This window comes from Hydra viridissima, unplaced genomic scaffold (genome assembly GCF_058129835.1).
Source record: "Hydra viridissima isolate aposymbiotic clone 2 unplaced genomic scaffold, HvirCarnegie_v1 scaffold_12, whole genome shotgun sequence".
In the NCBI taxonomy this organism is placed as follows: domain Eukaryota; kingdom Metazoa; phylum Cnidaria; class Hydrozoa; order Anthoathecata; family Hydridae; genus Hydra; species Hydra viridissima.
Window position 1 is genome coordinate 3,677,020 of NW_028324311.1, and position 14,027 is coordinate 3,691,046.

General features: G+C 31.6%; 1 protein-coding gene and 3 pseudogenes across 1 annotated transcript; all 4 read left to right on the forward strand.

Annotated features, from left to right (window-relative positions):
• The first annotated feature begins 772 nt into the window (after positions 1–772).
• Positions 773–3,381, forward strand: LOC149880818 (uncharacterized). Its single transcript, XM_090067889.1, has 3 exons — positions 773–1,621; positions 1,719–1,892; positions 3,079–3,381. Exons 1-3 carry the CDS (start codon positions 773–775, stop codon positions 3,379–3,381), a joined length of 1,326 nt encoding a protein of 441 aa, XP_089924015.1.
• A 208-nt stretch (positions 3,382–3,589) lies between these two features.
• On the forward strand, positions 3,590–4,991 carry LOC149880819 (uncharacterized; annotated as a pseudogene).
• Positions 4,992–9,921: 4,930 nt separating this feature from the next.
• Positions 9,922–12,186, forward strand: LOC149880820 (uncharacterized; annotated as a pseudogene).
• Positions 12,187–12,255: 69 nt separating this feature from the next.
• LOC149880821 (uncharacterized) lies at positions 12,256–13,354 on the forward strand (annotated as a pseudogene).
• The last annotated feature ends 673 nt before the right edge of the window (positions 13,355–14,027 follow it).

Below are 14,027 nucleotides of genomic sequence, written 5' to 3' on the forward strand. Positions count from 1 at the left end.
TTTTTTGAAGAAATAATGTTTAAGTTTGCAAAAAAGGGTTTGCAACGTTTTTTTTTTCTTTTTAATATTTTTCTTTGTTAGCAGTATGTTTATTATTAGAATCGCATGTTTTTAATAGTTTTTTTAATTATTTGCTAAGCTAATTTTTTTCAAACATCTCCTAGCTGATATATATATTTTTTTATAGTCATAAGATTATTGTATAATTTAATCTAAATGACAATCTGTTATATTTAAAAATTATTTGTGTGTGCTATTTAGAGTAGAAAGGAAATTATATAGAAAAGATCGCAATCTTCAGGATTCGCTTCTTTTCTGATTCTTATAACTTTCGATTGAAAGTGAAGTTTAAATGGATGATATTAGGCTAGAAGCAGATATTAGTGTTGAAAATGGAAATGTTAATAGGCAAGTTAATTGTCGCAGAAATGAAAGAGATAGGCTCAGGCGAGATGAAATTAATAATCGACAAAATGCTAGAAATGCTGCTCGGCAAGCAGCAAATAATTCAAACCCAAATAAGGAGAGCTTGGTTAGGCGAATTGAAAATAATCGTCGCAGAAATGAAAGAAATAGGCTTAGGCGAGATGAAATTAATAATCGACAAAATGCTAGAAATGCTGCTCGGCAAGCAGCAAATAATTCAATCCCAATTGAGGAGAGCTTGGTTAGGCGAGTTGAAAATAATCGTCGCAGAAATGAAAGAGATAGACCTAGGCGAGATAAAATTAATAATTGACAAAATGCTAGAAATGCTGCTAGATACGAAAGAATGTATTGTATAGCAAGAAGTAATACTATTACAGATTATAATTATTTAGGAGAAATGAATTATATTTGTCAGCATTGTGGTGCTAAGAAATTTCTTGATGAAACACATTTTTTATGCTGCCATAATGGAAAGGTAAGTTTGTCGCAACCTTCATCATTTCAAGATTTGGAAGATTTATTTAAAGGAAACTATGCAGATAGAAATACCAATCTGATTTTCTTAAAATATATTAGAAATTATAATGCCTGTCTTTCTTTTGCTTCATTTGAAGCTAATGTAGTTCAACCCATGAACCATGGGCCGCCATGTTTAAGAATATGTGGTCAAGTTTTTCATCGTATAGGTAATCTAAGACCAAATCAAGATGTTCCGCCGACATATTGTCAACTATACATCTATGATACACTTGCAGCAGTAAATTTTAGAATGCAACAACGTGGTAATGATCTTTGCTTAAATGATTTAATGTTGCGATTGCAAACTATTATTAGTGAAGAGAACCCATTTGCTCTTGCATTTACAAACATGGCTGAAGTGGAAGATGAAGAAGTTCGTCGAGCAGCTCTAGAAGGTCGCTCAGTGTCAGTTGTAAAAATGTCTTTACTTAAAGGGCAAGATAGACGTCGCTATAATCTCCCTTCACATAACGAAGTTGCAGTTGTATTTGTTGGTGGAGATGGTGCACCACCTGCTTCCAGGGAAGTTGTTATTTACCCAAGAGGTCATCCTCTTAAAACTATATCAAGTTTGTCTGCCAACTTAGATCCTATGGTTTATCCTCTATTTTTTCCGAGGGGTGATGCTGGTTGGCATAATCAATTGGTTCACAACCCTGAGCGTGCTACATTGGTTAGAAATCATGTTACATTATCTCAGTATTACAATTATAAACTTTCAGTTAGACAATTTTTTTCTTTACTCTTTTATGGCAAAAAAACTGTTTCAGCAATATGCTGATGATGCGTATGTTAAAATTGAAGAACAGCGCCTTGTGTTCATCAGAAATAACCAAAACAAACTGAGAAGCGAGCAGTATGATGTCTTACACGACCATGTAAACAACCTCGGAAATGATCATAATGTTAGACCAGGGCGTGTTGTAGTTTTGCCATCAACTTATGTAGGAAGTCCTAGAGCATACATCAGAACGCACTTTTTTTGCGTATTGCGTATTGAGTATATTACTCATATCATACTCAATATGCAACTCAACGTACGCAATTTCTTTGAGTATAATACTCAATATGCAACTCATAGTACGCATTTTCATTGAGTAGAATACTCAATACACAACTCTTAATACGCATATTTTTTGAGTATTTTGCGTAAAAATACGCAATATTTTTGAGTGTAAAATATAAATTAGTTGTTAAAGTATATTTTTTTATAAATAACAAACAAAAACACTAAATTATAATTTAACCATTATAATTTGTTTTTTAAAATAAATTATTAAGATTTGCGTGTCGAAAATGACGTCTTGAAGCCTCTAGGGAGTAAATAGCATTACTTTTAATGACTTTATGAGCTTGCTTCAAATAACAATTTACAATTTGCTGTTTTACAAGTTAATAAACTTTGAGTTGCTTTGTTTTGTAAGTTGATAAACTTCTAGCGTTTGTATTTGAAATAATGACTTTTTTTATAATTTTTTGTAACTTTTATGAGGCTATAGATGTATATAAGATGCAAGTATTTATCTTTTTATCTATAGTGAATAAGTTAAATAAATTAAATAAATCATTTTAATCATTAATCTTATATAAACTAAAGTAATTTATATATGTAATGTAATTTAAACTAGTTTAACAATATTGCTTATTTGCTTAACAAAAGTTTTATTTTAGATATTTTGCTTTAACATGTATGGAAGATCCGCCAAACGAAAATTAGGTTCAGACTCTAATGTAAGGAGTTTGAGAAAAAAAAAAAAAAAAGAAAAAAGTATAAATAAGATAAAGAAAATCAGTCTGTAAATAAACAAATAAATTCTGACAGAAGTAATCGTGCCTTAGCCGTATTGACGATTGAAAATAGTCAACCATCGTGCAGCGAAAGCATAAGCAATGCTTTATTAACAAATATAAGTATTAAACGATATGTTAAAGAGATTAATGAAATTAAACATAACTTGAAAAACAATAAATTTCCGCGTAAAATTTTCAAATTTGGTGACACTGAAAAAAAATACAGTTCGGTTTTAAACTTTTTTCATTGCCGAACCGAAATTGATTTTAAGCCCGGAAAGAAAGAAAAATTACATTTTACCTGCATTTATTGCTATAAGGTATTACATGAACCACTAGGTAAAAGTGGTAATTTTTTTAAGCATTTTAATTCCACACAATAAGGGCAAAGACAATTTTATGGCTGGGAGAAAGCCTTATGATGATATAAGTCTTGATAATGATGATGACTCGTTGTTAGATGACAATATTATGGATCTAACTAAATATGTAATGTCATCCAATAAGGCAACACAAGAGCTAGGTAACATTCATCTAAAAAGACTTTTAGAGCGTCATAAAATTCATTTACCATGCGAGAAGTCTTTTGTCTATAATATAGTTCCTATGGTAGTTGAAAAGATAAAAAAAAACAATCACTAACTGCCTTAGAAAAGCCAAAACTATTACATTAATAGGTGATATCTGGGATAGCCCCCAGCTGGCTGATTTTTTTGCCTTATGTTGCCAGGTTGCCCTTTGCTGATTTCAGTAAAAAGCTAATAGTTCTTGGTCTTCAACGAGTAAGTGGCCCACATAATGCTGAAAATATTATATTGAAAATCTAAAGTTGACGGTTAAGTGAGTGATGGTGGTAAAGCTTTTCTTAGAGCTTTTCCACAAATGCTCAACTATGAATTGGAAAACGGCAATTGGATTGAAGAAGACTTTTGGGAAGAATTGTTTGAGAATGACGACAGTGATGAGAATGATCAGGAACTAAAAGATTCACCTGAAAACGAAATTGAACCTGAAATTAACGAATTGCTTACTGAAGAAATAAATCCAATCCAAAATGATATTAAATTCAGCAAACTATCTAATGAGATTGATCTGAGATTGATGCTACTGGAATTGATGATGCTGATAATTATGAATTTGGGGATCATAGTATAGTAGATCAATTAAAGTTGGAACTCGGCAGCAGAAAAGTACCTCGTTTTGCATGCACAAACCACAAATTTAATATCTCGATACGTAATACTGTGAGGTCATGCAAACGATTGAAAACTATTTTGTCATTGCTCTTTTCATTTGCTAAAAAAACTCATCAGACAATTCAAATTGCCCGAATCTTTCAACAAAAAAAAAATATATTAAGAAACGAAAATTTAACTCGTTGGTCATCAAGTTTTTTAATGTTGATTTGTTTTTACAAAGCATATAAAAAACATCGTTTTGAAACTATTAAATGTCCAGTTACTCAAGCAGAGATTGAATTCTATTTATCATTGATGCTCCCAGCATATAGATTTACGCTTTTGAATCAAAGAAATCGCGTACATATTGGTGACTTGGTACCAAGTTTACATTTATTAATCATGCAATATGAGGAAACGGCTAAAAAAGATGATAAAGAGAAAACATTTTGCGAATTGCTGATAACTTATGTAAAAAAACAATTTGAGCTTAAGCTTAACTCTGCTGTTTATGCAGCTGCTGCATTTTTAAATGTTTCTAAACTTTATCTATGGTATCAAAGACCGATTGCAAAAGCCACAGTCAATTTGGGACAAAGTTCATTAGTAAACTTGGCAACTGAATTTATTAAAAAAAACGAAAAAAACGATTTGACAGCAAGTGGTTCTAATAATAGTTTCTTTCAAAAAAGTGTTCCTGACGATGAGGCCTTTGATCAGTTTTATCAAAGCATAGAATTGGATCAGGTAGAGTACAACAAAAAAGAACTTAGCATCGGACACCTAGCTGACAAAGAAAGGAATAACTTTGTAAACATTTTAAGAGACCATAATTTCACCAACAAAACTCATTATGATGCATTTTGGTTTGAGAAAAGAAAAGAATTGCCATATCTTTATAACTTGTGTCTCATGTTTTTTAATATACCGACATCCTCCGCTTATGTTGAACGTTTTTTTAGCATATGTGGTGTAGTTAATCGAAAAAGAGCCGGCAACATGACCGATGAAACACTAATAAATCGTGCCTTTTTAAAAAGTAACTTAACCATACTTAATGAAATGGCTGAGTGAAAATAATTCTTCAATTGTTTGAAAATTTTCTTCATTACTTTTGTTTTTGTCTATGAATTGAAAATACATTTTAGAAAAATATAATTTTTTTTTTTTCTTTTTTATTTCGTGTTTCTGTTTGTTCATTATATAAAAAACAATATTACTTTTAGAACAAAATTATATTTTACACCCAAAAAAAAAACGCAAATTACTCAAAAAAAATGCGTATTATGAGTTGTGTATTGAGTATTCTACTCAAAAAAATGCGTACTATAAGTTGCGTATTGAGTATTATACTCAAAGAAATTGCGTACGTTGAGTTGCGTATTGAGTATGATATGAGTAATATACTCAATACGCAATACGCAAAAAAAAGTGCGTTCTGATGTATGTCCTAGAGCTTTAAAAGAAAACTTTGAAGATGCTATGGCTATAATTAAAAAGTATGGTAAACCAGATCTTTTTATTACTTTCACTTGTAACCCAAAATGGCGCGAGATAACTGAAAATTTATATCCAGGTCAGACAGCAAATGATAGACCTGACTTGGTTATTCGAGTATTTAAACTCAAATTAAATAACCTTCTCAAAGACATTTTTCAGCACATTTTTCGTGAAGCATGTGTTTTGAAAGGTTTGTTGCAAGATGACACTGAATGGCAGAATACTCTTTCTGAGGCGGTTTTAATACTTATGCCAAAGCAAATTAGACAGTTGTTTTCAATTATTTTGACCTTTTGTGAACCTGACAATCCTTTACATCTCTGGAATACATACAAAGCTTTTATGATGGAAGATTTCATTCACTGCTCAGTCCCACTTCTAATAGCTGAACAAGCTACTCTTCATCAAATTGAGAAGATTATTAATCAAAGTAGTAAAACACTGGCTGATTACAATCTGCTTGTTATTGATGAGTTTATAGGCTTAAATCTAGAAAATTTTGATGAAAATGTTCAACAATTTATTGACGAAGCCAATCGAATAAGACTGTTGCTTAATGTCAATCAATTAAATGTATGTAATGCTATCCTTGCTGCACTGAATGAGCAACCAAGTGTAGAAAATCACCATTCTAGATTGTTTTTCATGGATGGACCAGCTGGTAGTGGAAAAATCTTTACTTATAATTATTTGATTGCTGAAACCATAAGTAGAGGCTTTAAATCTGCTACAGCTGCATGGACTGGCATAGCAGCAACTCTTCTTTCAAATGGATCTACATTGCATGGCTTTTTCAAACTTCCTGTTCCAATATTGGAAAATATCACATGTAAAATAACTCCTAACTCTATGCACGGGCATTTTTTAAGACAAATTAGTTTGTTTTTGCTTGATGAAACATCCATGATACCTAAATAAGCCTTAAATGCAATTGATAGGTTGTAATGCAAAAGATATTTGCAACAACAACTTTCCGTTCGGAGGAAAAATCATTCTTTTTGGTGGTGACTTTAGGCAAATTCTGCCTGTTGTGAAAAGAGGACAACCAGCTGAAATAGTGGAATCGTGTATAAAATGTTCTTTGCATTGGCAATGGGTGCAGAAGTTTGCATTAACTGAAAATATGAGAGTACAAGATGGGGAAGGTGAGTTTTCCCAATTGCTACTAAAACTTGGGAATGGAACAATACCTGTCTGAGAGGAGGATCCTTTTAAAGGATGCATTGAAATACCAAATCAGTGCATTATTAGAGAAAATGAATCGATTGTTGAAAAGATTTTTGGAGATGCTGATCAAAATGATTATTTTAAACGTGTGATTTTAACACCAACTAATTTTGATTCATTATCAATTAATGAAGAAGTGCTTGAATGTCTGCTGGTTGAGGTCAAAATTTATTTAAGTGCTTATCAAATTGATACTGATGACCTTAATGAAAGAAATAACTTTCCTGTTGAGTTTTTGAACAGCTTAACTCCTTCAGGTATGCCACCTCATTGTTTAAAATTGAAGATTGGTTGTGTAATTATGCTACTTAGAAATTTAGATCTCAAAGCTGGGTTATGCAATGGTATTCGAATGAAGGTTTGTGCTCTTCAAAATAATTATATTGATGCAGAGGTTTTGACAGGTGTTTCTGGTGGTAAACGGGTTTTTGTTTCTCGAATCCAATTGGCTCCATCAGATTCTAATTTACCTTTCCTTCTGAAACGTCGTCAGTTTCTTGTCAGATTGGCTTATTCAATGACAATTAACAAAAGTCAAGGTCAAACATTTGATAGAGTTGGGGTATATCTCAAAAAACCGTGTTTTTCACATGGTCAACTATAAGTTGCATGTTCAAGAACTAGAGCATTTAATAGTTTGTTTTTCAAAATTGACAAACATCTCATTCAAGGTATGGTAGGTGAAAAGTGTTACACAAATAATATTATTTTTCCTACTGTTCTTAATTTATAGTCTTTAGATTTTCATTTCGAAAATTTGTTGTTTGTAGGTTGTGAGCACATTTTGTATGTATAACTTTATTATTTTAATTTTTTTTTTTCATAGTTTTTGATAATTATATCTGTCATTTAATATTGTTATAAAATGTGTTTATATGTGTTATATACCACCATATTTGTTTATAGTTGTATATATGTTTAAATTATTTTGTTTCCACATTTTCAAAGTGGTGTAACTTGGCATTACGTTGAGCAAGATTGATAATCTTGCCAGCCAAGCGGTGTACTTATAGCAGACTTGGCAGCACTTAGTGCCAGGCGGTGTTACTGCTTTAGAGCTAGGTGTTGTCTAGTCTTTTTTAATTATTCTGGAAACACATAATAATGTCTGTTAATGTTTAGCGTAATGTGTATGAGAGAGTATGCAACCTTGATTTTTAAATCTAGGGTGTTTTAATATCCTAAATATGAAGTAACTGAATAACTAATATTAAATGTTTAAACAAATATACTTTTTTGTATTTATATGTTTAGTAAAAAGATAAATATAGTTAAATTTAAATTGGTTTTCTAATTTTGCCTTTCATATTTTAATTTGGTTTGTTATTTTCGCTGGATTTTAGGATCAAGGGTGTAAATATTCTATTGTTATTTGTTAATGTTGTGCTGTTTTGTGTTGATAGACTACTTGGCTTACCTTCACGTTGGTGTCTATTGTTAAAAATGAATAATAGGTAGTTTCATTATTGGAACTTACTGCTTTTATTCATTTACTAAAAGCCAAGACAACATTATGCTAAAAATGCAATTTAATTCTTAATATGATTTTTTTTTTTTTTTTTTAGAATTTTAATCCTTTTGTACTTCGAAACAGATTTTATAGTTACATTTTTATGTTTATAATGAACTGTCGTTTCAAAATAGGTTACTATAAATAGGTAAATCGATTTTCAGTTTTTATGTGGTGTGTGTTTTTTTTTTTTTTTTGTAATTATGATATATAATTACTTTTTTTTTTTTTCTTTAAGATTTACGATTGACGCTGATTTCCTTTTATTGTAAATTTTTGTCAGTTAAAATGATATAAATATATGCAATTAATTCAATTATTTATAAATTTTCTCTATTTTATGCTTAATAATTTGTTGTACCTCACTTAGGGGAACTTTTAAATGGGGAGTCGCAACTAAAAACCTTTAAAAACATGAATATTGTAGTTTTGCGCATTTGTCGAATATCGAGTTATTTAAATTTTATACGGTGTTTAACTAATTAATTAGCTTAGTTTGCATTTGCAATACTTTTGAGGAAAGAAAAAATTCTTATATATGTTAAATTCTTATATTAAAAAGAAAAATTCTTATACATGGAAATCATTGTTTTACATTTTATTATTTTGGTAAAAGGTCTTCATCAAAAACTTGCTTTCTCTTAATAAAACTAACTATTCTCCTGGCCACCATTAAAGCAAAAACGGGGAAGGGAGGTCCTTTATTAGTGTCAAAATATTTAAGAGAATTAAATTTCCAGTAAGAAAAGGATTTTTTAGTAAATGGTAGCAAATTACCGTTTACTAAAAACTATTGAGACAAAGAGGTCACACATAAAAATGGTCAGAAAAGAGGCCAATATAAAAATGGTCTGTGTTGAACAGACTTAACAAGACCCGGGTGCGGTCAGCTTGGTTAACAAACATGAAAGTATGTCAAGTTAAAAACTATGAACGTAACGTAACCTTTGAAAGCCAATTAGAAACATTTTTGGAAGCTTAATGTGATAGTACACTAAAAATACTATTTTAAGATTTTTTGGCTCTTAAAAGGGATTTAAGACTTAATCGATTGTGGTTTCCTATTAAACCGCAATAAACAACGATTAGAAGGCAATATGGCCCAGACGGAATATGCGACATAAATATCAAATTTAAATTTTACTCAATCACAAAAAATGGAGTTAATATAAATTGGCTCTTACGTCCAGATATGTTTACTGCACATTAGGGTGATTCATTTTTGACGAATTTTTGAAAATCAAGTTGGTCCTACCTGGAATGGTTGACCACCAATATAAAAACAATTCTAAGCCCAAAAGTTTTAATGTCACGTGACTTTAGAGGTCCCCGCCAGCCAAATTTGTGTATAAAAACATAGCAAACTTCAGGGGTCTGGCGGGCACCTTTAAAATCAACACGGAAAGCCAACTTTTTTTCTGTATGGTATATTTTGGACTACTTATTTATAATAGGGTAGGACCGAAAAAGAAATACGGTGGTATTTATTCCACATGATGTGGAGAAAGTGGCCGAAAAACCGTTTTTTTCATAAAATGACGCATTACGATGTATAACTGACGCTTGTTTATTCTTCATATTTAGATCAAATTTTGAAAATTAATATTAGAACTAAGCATTAATAATGATTATATAGAAGGGGCATGTCAATAGCTACCCGCCCCCCTCACTCTATTAATAGGGATTTATACCCCCTCTATCCCTTCTTCATTGGAAGGAGGGGGGCGGCGAAGTTATTTAAATTTTATTATAAATATTTTCTTTAGCAAAAAAGAAAATATAAACATTAAATTATGATAACATTTTGATTCCTTAATATTTTGGAATAATTATTCGTTTCCGCGGTTTTATAAACTAACATATTGTCGTATTTGCGGAAGACATTTTGTCGTAATTTTACATTCTGTGTGTATGTGGTGTATCCATAACAATCTACAAAAGGTATACTGTCTGCGGTTATATACAAAACTATTATTGTAAAATACATTTGGCTTAAACAAAGAATGAATATCAATTGTTTTCTTTTATTAAATTACTTTTTAGAAACCAAGATGTCAAGATCGACTAGACTTAAAACAAGGGCATATCTTTTTGAAGAAGAGGATCTTAAAGAAAATCTTCCAGAAATAATGTTTTCAACAAATAAAGACATTATTCTCTACTTTCAGTTCAGACGATCTGGAGACAAAATAACTCCAACAAAAAAGCTGATTGCTTGTACCATTGGTCGTCAAACAGCAAAGTGTTCTGGTCTTGGTAGCTGCCCTGAAAATTGCATTATGTTCGAAGTTAAGAAACCATGGGGAGACGGAGGATACAAGGATGGGATATACTCACTGATCCATTTATAAGGAACACCAAACAAAATTTAATTAAAATTAAAGGGGCAGGTTACCATAAACACACCACAAAATTTGGATAATATAATATTTTCTAAACCTGTTATATCTATTATTATAGGAAGCATATCACTGATCTGATCAACAGCTGGGAGAATTTAAAGAAAAGTAAGTGTAAGAACCCAAAAGAAGCAGGAAAAGCTAGACAAGATTTCAAAAAAAAAGGAAAGAAAGTTTTTTGGATTGCTAAACCAAATATCCAAGATATTCTAAAGAAGACTTGTCCTGATAAAGATTCGTATTGTACCGATATGAAATTTTTGAGAGATCAAAAAACCAGTCGTAAAATGACTCTGGGTAAAAAAGACAAAATTTATAACCGGAGAATTAAGAAGAGAGAACAGAGAAGATTGAAAAATCCACAGTTAGTACACAGTGTTGAACAGTTTTCTCAGAGAGATGATTTTACTACAGAGCTTCAGTTTTCCTCAGAAACCAGTGATGTAAATACCAGCATAGACTCAGATTGTTCGTTTGATTTCGATCAGCCAGGTCCAAGTAATGACACGCCACAATTAGCCAAGGATTTTGTAAAAGATATTGCTATGACTTCAGTTTCCAAAAATATTTCCTCTAGAGATTTGCTGCATGTGTGTACAGATTTGGTTGTTAATTCAGGTGGAAATGTTAAAGACTTTTTACTGTCTCAATCTACTATTTGGCGGACACAAAAGAAAACCATCCAGCAAAATGCTGCCAAGCTCAAAATTGGGGTTAAAAAAGCTGCTGAGAAAGCACTTTTCCCCATAATAGCTCACTTTGATGGAAAAATTATGGAAGATATTACTAATGGGAAATAAGAGAAAAGAGACAGGTTTGCTGTTTCAGCTAATATTGATGGAGACATTAAGCTTCTTGGAATTCCAGTAATGGAGCATGGGACTGGAGCTGCTCAGTATGAAGCTTTGTATAATGTACTTGAAGATTATGGAATACGTGACGATGTGAAGGGACTATGTTTTGACACAACTGCCTTAAATACTGGAAGACATTCAGGAACCAATAGTAGGTTCAGTCAAAGACAGGAATCTATTTTATTAGAGCTTGCCTGCATATATATGAACTTCATCTCAAACATTTCTGGGAGCAAATTACCTCAGGCAAAACAGCAGCTCCAGAAAATTTAATGTTCAAACGGTTTCAGACAAACTGGAATGACATCAAGGAAACTGTTGATTCTTCCAATTTAATAAGGTTTGATACCAATTCCATCAGCAATACTTTCTTGGCAACCCAGATTGAGGAAACTATCCAGTTTTGCAAAGATGCATTAAACACTGACATATTTCCAAGAGGGGATTATAGGGAGTTATTAGAACTTACCCTGATGTATCTGTATCCTAAAATATTTTTCAAAGTTCGAGCTCCAGGCTGTGTTTCTCATGCTCGGTCCATCTCAAAAGCCATTTACTACTTGAAGATTCAGATATTGAGAACACATCTGCCCTATGATTTGACTGCTGCCCAAAATAAAGAGTTAAAGACAATGGCAGAATATATCGCAATTTTCTATTCTGTCTGGTTTCTGAGAACCTCATTGCCCTCAGCGGCACCATTTCAGGATGTAAAAGTTTTTCTACATATTCTTTGTACAGAAAAAATACTTTTTAATGTCTTTTTTTTTTTGAAGTAGGTTTAAAATTTCAGGTTTTTAAAATCTTATATTATAATCTTAAATATTTTATAATCAAAAAATATATCTATGTTAAATTACACCAGGTTGTAGAAAATAGTTAAAGTTTAATGATAAGGTTGTAGACAGTTAAAGCCGATTGAATAGATCGAAGATCTATTTAATCTACTTAACCTTCTACCATAGTGAAAATTCGCTATAAATTGTAAACAATGTAAAATGTAAACATCACTCCTTAAGTTTAAATTGCTACGACCATGCAAATAATGATGGGAACATAACTGATTACTTTGACACTGACTCATACAAGCAACATCCCTATTTTTCTAAATTTCTTGATGCAATGGTTTTACATTTTTATATTGATGGGTTTGAAACAACAAATTCACTTGGTCCGCATACAAAGATACATAAAATGGAGGCTCTTTATATGACAGTGAGAAATTTACCTTCCAGATTTCTTTCTAAAGAATCTGTAATTTTTTTGCTGGGCATGTGATATGCTCTAGATGCTAAAGATAAAACACGGTCGTATGATATAATTCTTGCCCCATTAATAAACATGTTGAAGCAATTAGAATCTGACGAGGGTGTAAATGTCTCCATCTGCAATGAAACAATAAAAGTGCGAGCATGTCTAGCACTTTTTTCTGCTGATAATTTGGGTTACCATTCATTGTTTGGATTTTTTGAGAATTTTAATGCACGGAAATTCTGCAGATTATGTGAAGTGATTAAGGAGGAAAGTCAAATTAAGTTACTTGAAACTAATTATGTTAAACGAACTAAACAGTCTTATGATCATTCAGTTAATTCAGTTGGTCAACCCGATTATGAGGAGTCTGAAACTGGAATTAAAAATGGGTGCATTTTTAATGAGCTAAAGTTCTATCATGAGTTGGAAAATTTTGCTGTTGATGCAATGCATGATTTATTGGAAGGGATAGTTTCTATAAAATTAAGTGATGTGTTAAGTAGTTTAAGTGCCGATGGGTATATCTCTCCTAGCGAATTTAATTTGTTGTTGACTGAATTTAATTTTGAATCTTCTGACAGATATAGTCGACCCACAACTTTTGTATCTTTTCAACGATTAAAAATGACTGCTTCAGAATGCTGGTGCTTAATCCGAAATATACCATTCATTATACAAACTTCCACGAGATGAACCATATTGGAATTTACTTTTGTTGCTTATGGATATTTTAGACATTGTCTTTGCTCCAAAAGTTAATGTTGGGTTAGCAAGCTATTTATCACACCTATAAGCAGAGCATCATATAAGTTATCTCCAGTTATTTCCACATAAACGTTTAACACCTAAACATCACTTTCTTGTGCATTATCCTATGGCTCTACTGAAGTGTGGACCTCCATGCAGATACTGGTGTATGCGGTTTGAATCTCGACAATTTTTTTAAACAAGTTTCACGAAGTACCCACTGTTTTAAAAACATTGCATTTTCATTAAGTAAGCGGGGTCAACTTACTTTAGCAAATGCTTTCATTTCTCACTCAGTATTCAGCAATTGCATCATCAATGGAAAAACATATGAATTGTTTGTTAATCAAGTTGAGCCTAGTGACATTAATCATTTTTTGCAGACTAATTTTTTATTATCTCAAACTGAAATAGTGCTTTTTTTGAAATGGTTTGAAATTGGGCATTATAAAATTTTAAAGGAAAGTGTTATGGTATGTAATTTTAATGGTATACCTGAATCTGGTTTTGTTGAAAGTGTAAATTACCATAATAACACGATTTTCATGATAATGCAGATGCTTACAGTTTACTACTTTGATAGCCATTTTCATGGCTATTTAGTTAATTACAATCCACA